An 8,027-nucleotide genomic window follows, 5' to 3' on the forward strand; every position below is an offset into this window, starting at 1 on the left:
AACTCGCTTTACATATGTCCAGTACTGTGTACTGGACTAAATAATTGCACTGTCTACTCATTTTGTATTTGTCCTGTCCTGTATTTATTATTGTTTATTTAATGTTTATTTAATGACATTTTTTGCACTATTTTGGACTGTTTGCACTTGTGTAGCATGTTGTCTGTTGCACTGTTGTTTTGTGTTGCACCATGGTCCTGGAGGAACATTGTCTCGTTTTTGTTGTGTACTTGTATATAGCTGAAATGACAATAAAACCTCTTTAAACTTTGAACTTTTGAACTTTTGAAATAGAGAAGCTCACCACATCCCAAAGGTAAGAAGGTAGATGACCTTTGCCCTCGAAGTTTATGTCTGAAGCACTGACCACATAAACAAGGTAAGATTACAGGAGTTTTAGTTAAACTAGACTGGCATGTTGGATCTGCCCCTGGAATAGTTTTACACAAAACTATTGTATGAACTTATCATCTTACTGTGTTTCCCCCATGCTGTGTCTTATATTAAATGAACTTTACTTGTTGAGTTTTTAAAATGCTCTGCAGAAAGGCCTGATCTGCGTCTATTGTTTCCAAAAGCAAACAGTGAGAATACATATAAAACTTTGGTGTTGGAATGCTGGAGTTCCTTGTATCTTTGTTAAAATGATGATTGTGGAAGAAAGTGATTATTAAATATAGTCAACACTATTTACTCAAATATGATTCAGAAATAGGATAGTCTTCCCTTCTTCTTGGTTCACCTTTGAAAGGATAAAACTATTGAATAATTACATAAAAATTCTTCTTTCACAAATGTTAACTTAATAAACTAGTTTAATTTGATGTTACATACTTTCCCCTAAAAGGTCCATGTGTGTTTGAAATAAATAACACAGCTTTGCTTTAGAAATGTTACTTTAATTCTTTCTCATCATTCAGTGTTTGTGACATGGCGTGTTTGGCTCGAAGAGGCTTCTCCCTTCACAAGCTGCCTCACCTGTATATCCTATGCATGTATGGATAAGACACACACACAAGCGAACACATATACACACACGTCGACCTAAAGTTTCACACACACACACGGCCCTAAAATCACAAGTCTCACACACACGTGGACCTAAAGTCACACACACGGCCCTAAAATCACAAGTCTCACACACACGTGGACCTAAAGACGCTGCCTTGTTTTTATTTCTCCTGCACATGCAGGTTACTGCAAATGACAACACAGGTTCCAAAACTTTGACTAAAATACAAATTTCATAACAGAAATCCTTAATTTACAGTACAGAGGTACTGGGGACCCACACTGAGATTTCTTTAAGTGCTGTTAGCTAAAAACAGATTCCTCTTTCATGTCCTTATCTTGATTTCCAGAGGGTTTTCCAAAAGATTTTTAATAATGTATAATATTCATACACTTAAGGTTGGAGAACGACCAATGATCCTAACATGTGTTTTAAGTAGCAGGCTGGTGTTTAGCAAGAACTATGACAACAACAACAAACAAAAAAAACCTCTACCAGTAAAAGTCTATGCTTTCTCTGCTCACACCTTAAATATTGAACCTACAAAATAAAAGTCTTGTCGCTAGACATTACAAACCAGTTGAATGGTCAGCATGCTTCGTCATCATGGAGAAGTAAATGTACGTGGGGGGGGGGAGCGAACGGACGTAGCCACAGAAGCAGGATGGACACCAGCATCCAATCAAAAGCTCACAACTACAGTCACAAATCAAATCATTTGTTTAATTAGTTTTTTAAAAATCGTGTTTTTACACTCTGCTGCTGCCAGTGTTGTGTGTCTGCATATAAATCTCTCTGTTCTTACTAATTCACCTGTGAAACACTCAGCTAGCTTCATGGTCACAGTTTGACATTAGGATAAATTTGATTAAACAGGGAACTACAATAATAGCTTAAAATAATAATTGAAAGTATAATTTAGAAAATTATTATTTATATTGAAATGTTTGGTAATGAGACAGATGGCGTTCTGGGCCTTTGAGACTTTGGATCATTCATGCAGATGGGTGGTGCCGTACTGCAAGAGTTCTCACCATTTGTGGTACACGCAAGAGAAGTCGCACTGAACCACAGAAGCCAATTGTGGTGATTATAATAACTGCACTTCATAACCAGGCTTTTCCAGAGTGATGTGTTAGAACGTGAATGCAGAGAATGCACATTGAAAACATCACAGAGGTACAGCTGTCTCCTGCTCGCTCTCGCTCTCTCTCTCTATCTCTCTCTCATATCTTGATCCGGGCATAAAGCTGATTGATATGTTCTCTGAAGTGGTTCCTCAGCTCTGTCCGTTTAGCCTTCAGGGTGGGTGTCAGGAGACCGTTCTGCACAGAGAACATCTCTGGGTGCAGGGCGATTTCCCGCACCTGGGAAAACACGTTTGCATGCACGCACACATACATACACACACACACACACACACACACACACCTTCTCTAGTTGGCTTTTATGACTGTCACAGCCTTTTCTTTTTAAAGCATTCTGTTGTTTTGTGTTTTATGTCTTCAGTCTCCTTGTTTACAGCTAATTAGCAAATGCAGAAGGTTGGAATTAAATTCTGGGTGGGAATTTCACTTTCTGAACTCAAGCTGCGACTGTCTGACCTGTTCAAAGGACTTCAGACCGGCCTCTTTCCCCAGACGCAAGATATCCTCCAGAATTGCATTCTTCACCTCCTGATCAAATAAATAATCAAAACAGGAATTTCACTTAAAAACAAACACATGCACTTCCCCAGACTGGGTTAACGTGAATCCTTTAAAACCAGCCTGGGTTAATGCGAACCCTTTAAAACTGGACTGGGTTAATGTGAACCCTTTAAAACTAGACTGGGTTAATGTGAACCCTTTAAGACTGGACTGGGTTAATGTGAACCCTTTAAAACTGGACTGGGTTAATGTGAACCCTTTAAAACCGGACTGGGTTGATGTGAAACCGTTAAAACCGGACTGGGTTAATGTGAACCCTTTAAGACTGGACTGGGTTAATCTGAACCCTTTACATTTACATTTACATTTACATTTAGCAGACGCTCTTATCCAGAGCGACTTACAAAAGTGCTTTGTCATTTACTCATAGAATATATCCAAATACAGTATAGTAGGTTAGAATTAAACATACCAATGAACTAGAATACTGTAGAATATAGGGATGAATGCTGATACCTAGAAGTGCAAAATGCAAAAGGTCTATCTTAAACAATTATAAGTGCTATAAAGTGCTATAAGTGCTTTAGGACTGGACTGGATTAATGTGAACCCTTTAAGACTGGACTGGGTTAATCTGAACTCTTTAAGACTGGACTGGGTTAATGTGAACCCTTTAAAACTAGACTGAGGTAATGTGAACACTTTAAAACTGAGCAATTCGGATTAATTCTGATTAAGGAAGGAGGTCCTTCTGTGTGTGTGTGTGTGTGTGTGTGTCTGTGTGTGTGTGTGTCTGTGTGTGCTACCTTGCTCTTGCACAACTGTGTGTAGGAACCTTCAAGGCCTCTTTTCTTGGCCCATCCCAGGAGGAAGTCTGGATCAGGTACCACAATTCCTACTAGGCAAGCCTACAGGAAAACAGGAGACAAACATATGTACATTCACACATACATGAATAAGAACACACACACACGTACACATACACACACACACACACACACACACACACACACACACACACACACACACATCCACGCACATTTGCACTCGTACACACACCCGCGGCCTCTACCTCACCTGCAGACTGTCGCCGTGCACATAGACCTGGGCCACAGGGTCGCTGCGCATGTACACGTTCTCGATCTTCTCTGGCGCAATGTACTCGCCTTGCGCAAGCTTGAAGATATGTTTCTTCCTGTCTACGATCTTCAGGGTGCCATTCTGGAAACCAACGAGAACAAGCTTTGAGGCCACGCCTCCAGGGGTCATGGGGTCATGCACACACCAGCTTTTACTTTGTCATTATGAAGTGTGCAGATGAATCACATAAAGACTTGTACTATTGTCTTTTGTCCTTTCTGATGCTCTATGTACTGCCATTTTGCAATTGTGTCTTTGGGTTCTTGCAAAGTGCTATGTAAATTCCATGTATTGTTCATATTATTATTCTCTTTTTCCTCTCTGTAGGCTTAAACGGGACTAGCTAAATGGGCAATTTCTACAGAGTGTCATTCTGAAACACAAACCCTGTCATTCTGAAACAGAAACCCTGGCTACAGTTCTGAAAGGGCCAGAAGGCCGTCATCTTCCGACACCTGCAAGAACGTTAAAACCGGATCTGGAGGGGGCAGAATTTACCGGAAGCCACTTGCCAATATCTCCTGTATGCAGCCAGCCATCCTTATCAATGGCTTCCGCTGTCTTCTCTGGGTCATTCAGGTACCCCTGGAACACATTTGGCCCCTTTACACACACCTGAAGAATACACACACACATACGCAGATTAGTATATGACTTATGGCAGGCCACAATGTCACATGCATACTTCAGTTTTGCTTCAGGTTTTTAAAATGAGCGGTGACTCACCTCTCCCTCCCCATTGGCTGCATAGTAGCTCATGTCTGCCACATCCACTAGCTTCACATAGTTACAGGGCAAAGGAGGTCCCACATGACCTTAACACACAGCCATGGTAGATGTGTGTGTTTGTTTGCATGCTGCAAGTATACTGGAGAAACTGTGTGTGTGTGTGTGTGTGTGTGTGTGTGTGTGTGTGTGTGTGTGTGTGTGTGTGTGTGTGTGTGTGTTTGTTACCTGCTGTCCAGTCTCCTGGCATAGACATGGAACACCCTGCAGTGCATTCTGTCTGTCCATAGCCTTCATAAAACTGCCAAATAGATCACACACACACACGCACACACACACACACACACACACACACACACACACAGAGAGAGAGAGAGAGAGAGAGAGAGAGAGAGAGAGGGCGAGAGAGAGAGTCAGGAATCCATCAGTCTTAAGCTTCATTTATTCGAATATAAAGTCATCTAATTTTAGAAATAATAATATAATACAAACGTATGGTAATTAACGTGAATGCATATATCAATCTGAATGTAATCTAGAGGTTAAGGTAATCTAACTCAAGATTATATGATCATTTAACCTAGGTTTATATAGTAATCCTATTTTGAGTTTACATGGTAATCTAATCAGAGAGTTTCATGCAGTGTACAAAGATCTGCATATTATCTCTTAATATTCATAAGTGTTCTAGTAAGTCATTATACAATTTATTCACATTCAATCTGAATATTATTCATTCATATGAACTCTCAAAAATGTTCTTGATATGGAAAAGATATGAATGTCTTGGAATGAAACAAAGAGTGCGGTGGGTGTAATATTTCACAAGCATACCTGGCAACCCAGAGCGGCCCGCAGAAAAGTGAGGACGGTGGGGGACACCGGAGCGGCTCCAGTGATCATCAGCCTGACGCGCCCACCCAGACTCGCCTGCAGGGGGAGACAGAGAGCAGCTGCCGCTGTTCATTTTCTCGCTGATTCAAGTAAATTCGGAAGATGTACTTGCGTCCTCTCATTTGCCAATCTCTTTCTCGCTTTCTCTTTCCCTCTCAGTTCCACACACATCCATCAAACCACATGAGCTCTTTTCTAAGGGGGACGCCAATTAAAGCTTTAATATGCTGTACACATGGTTTAAATGACACTGTTTGTCACCTTATCCTCAGGAAACAAGATATACACTTTAAATATTGCTTGTTTGGTGTGTTTATATTAAGAAGGGGGGGGGGGGGGGGGGGGGGGGTCTGTTTCCTGATATTTAAGAAAACAGTGCTTCTGGTTCTATTCGCATGGGCTGCCCTGACCACCTGTTCGCACTTCTTCTGGGTTTGCAGCGATTAGGTTGTACTTTTTCGACTTCTAAGGTGTCACTCTTCATGGCAAACCTTTATCTTCGTATGAATTGTTCCATTTTCTTGAAATCTTTATTATGTATGCAATAACCGATGCTACACACACTCAGGAGTCTGTTATCAAGCATCTTTAGCTCTTCTTTAAAAAATGGTGGTATTTTGAAAGTTCTGTTGTCCTGTTGTGTAATTCAAGCCATAGTTCCTTTTGTTTGAATTTAGATTTTTGTTTGTTTGTTCGCATCTTTAGTTGCAATTGTTTTGAACACCATTTAAACCATCCGTTGCTAATTTACACATTTGTGTGGACCACAGTCATAATTGCTGTGGAGGACGAGCCCTGTGCGTGCGTGGAAATGGCTAGTCTATGTGCATTTGTCTCTTTGCGTGGGTCTTTATTTCTCACATTTATTTGTGCCCAGATGTTTTCTTCATACACTCATTTGACTATGATCTGACATAACCGACTATGACTATGAACATGAATAAATGTCTGTCATTGTTGTTTTTATTTCTAGCATGTTCACTCTCTTCCCCATTTTGACTGCAGTTACACTCCTATCTACCCCACAGGAAGTCTGCCAGGTGTAGGACCCTCCCTGATGTTGAGCGCTTTTTGTTATGGCCTTTGTTACGCTCGTCCTTCCTCTGTCTTTGCCTGCGCGTGCTGGTACCTGGACTTTGCTGAAGATGATCTTGTCCCACATGCTGTCCTTCCTCACCACACCGCTACGCAGTTCCGACTCTTTCCTCCGGGTGGCGAAGTCGAGCAGCCAGCGCTTCAGCGGCGTGTTGGCCTGCCCGAAGATCTGCGTGCGGGACGGGGAGCATTAGCAAGCACATGCGGGGTGGGTGTGCGCGTGTGTGCGCGTGAGTGCGCACATGTGTGCGTGTGCTCCAGACCTTGTCGAACATGCGGTTTAGTAGTCTGGGGACAACAGGAAACACAGTGGGCTTGAGCGCCTTCAGATCGTCCATGAGCATCCGAATATCACCCTGAAAATAACCTATCTTTGCGCCATTGACCAGAATCACATTCTTCACACACACACACACACACACACACACACACACACACACACCAAAGACCAAAACAATTTACAATAGAAAAACAAGCTTATGGTAACAAGTGCATTTACTGTGAATGACCACCAGGGGGTAGTAGTGTAAATCCACAAATCTCAGGCATTACGTTCAGATCTGCTTTCAGAACATCTCTCGATATGCAAAATTCAGTTGGCCAGCACTGACAGAAAATTCTAATCAAGCCAGAAAATAAATTCTACTAGAATTCTACTAGAAGCTCTCAGAGTGAACAGGAGTGATGTGCATGCATTTCACTGCTGACTGAATTATGGTGAGGTAGCTTCTTTTTGCGTTCTCAAGATTGTGATCTTGGACTACTCGTTATAAATGACATTATTAAATTTAACACGCGCACTAAATGAAAGTTGTTAGTGCGAATACAGAGCATGCCGATCCTTCCTGTTGTCTGTGACAGAGGGCTGGGTATATGCTGTCTGGCGGGTGTCAAGGCTGCAGAGCTCTGGGATTTATTAGGAGTTTCTTAGGGGTCTCTCAGGAGTTTCTTAGGGGTTTATCAGGAGTTTCTCAGTGGTTTCTCAGGGGCTTATTGGAAGTTTCTCGGGGGTTTCTCAGGGGATTATTGGGAGTTTCTCAGGGGTTTATCAGGACTTTCTTAGGGGTTTATTGGGCGTTTCTCAGGGGTTTATCATGGGTTTATTGGGAGTTTCTCAGGGGTTTATTGGGAGTTTATCAGGGGTTTATCAGGAGTTTCTCAGGGGGTTCTCAAGGGTTTATTTGGAGTTTCTCAGGGGTTTCTCAGAGTAAGAGTCACTGCTGTGATGCACTGCATGCTTTTGAGCCAGACACTAGAACACTACACTGTGCAGATCAGCCCTGTGGCTCCCCCTGGCTGTTCAGAGGCAGGTGTTAGTAGTATACGTACCTGCACCACTCTCTCGAACATGTGAGCGAGGGGAAGGTAAGATATGTGAATGTCAGCATGGTTGAGCATGCAGTGAATCTGTAAAACACACCCACACACACACACACCCACACAGGCAGGGTGAAATGGAACATACCTCCACCACTCTCTCGAACATGTGAGCGAGAGGCAAGAAGGAGATG

At 42.2% G+C, this 8,027-nt stretch overlaps 1 protein-coding gene across 4 annotated transcripts in view; it reads right to left on the reverse strand.

Moving 5' to 3' along the window:
• Window positions 1-1,149: 1,149 nt before the first annotated feature.
• acsl1a (acyl-CoA synthetase long chain family member 1a) overlaps window positions 1,150-8,027 on the reverse strand; it is a 31,147-nt gene continuing 24,269 nt past the window's right edge. For 3 of the 4 annotated variants that reach the window (XM_035529676.1, XM_035529677.1, XM_035529678.1), the window contains exons 11-21: window positions 7,982-8,027; window positions 6,780-6,914; window positions 6,551-6,685; window positions 5,362-5,457; window positions 4,756-4,828; window positions 4,528-4,616; window positions 4,300-4,416; window positions 3,739-3,882; window positions 3,468-3,569; window positions 2,617-2,688; window positions 1,150-2,379 (exon numbers count right to left, since the gene is read on the reverse strand). The exon at window positions 7,982-8,027 is cut by the window's right edge and continues 32 nt beyond it. In XM_035529676.1, the coding sequence (XP_035385569.1) occupies window positions 2,239-2,379; window positions 2,617-2,688; window positions 3,468-3,569; window positions 3,739-3,882; window positions 4,300-4,416; window positions 4,528-4,616; window positions 4,756-4,828; window positions 5,362-5,457; window positions 6,551-6,685; window positions 6,780-6,914; window positions 7,982-8,027 (1,150 nt within the window). In that variant the 3' untranslated portion in view covers window positions 1,150-2,238. Of the gene's footprint in view, window positions 2,380-2,616; window positions 2,689-3,467; window positions 3,570-3,738; window positions 3,883-4,299; window positions 4,417-4,527; window positions 4,617-4,755; window positions 4,829-5,361; window positions 5,458-6,550; window positions 6,686-6,779; window positions 6,915-7,845; window positions 7,924-7,981 lie in introns of all 4 variants that reach the window. The other variant, XM_035529679.1, reaches the window with a different exon arrangement.

This window comes from Electrophorus electricus, chromosome 9, assembly GCF_013358815.1.
Source record: "Electrophorus electricus isolate fEleEle1 chromosome 9, fEleEle1.pri, whole genome shotgun sequence".
In the NCBI taxonomy this organism is placed as follows: Eukaryota; Metazoa; Chordata; class Actinopteri; order Gymnotiformes; family Gymnotidae; genus Electrophorus; species Electrophorus electricus.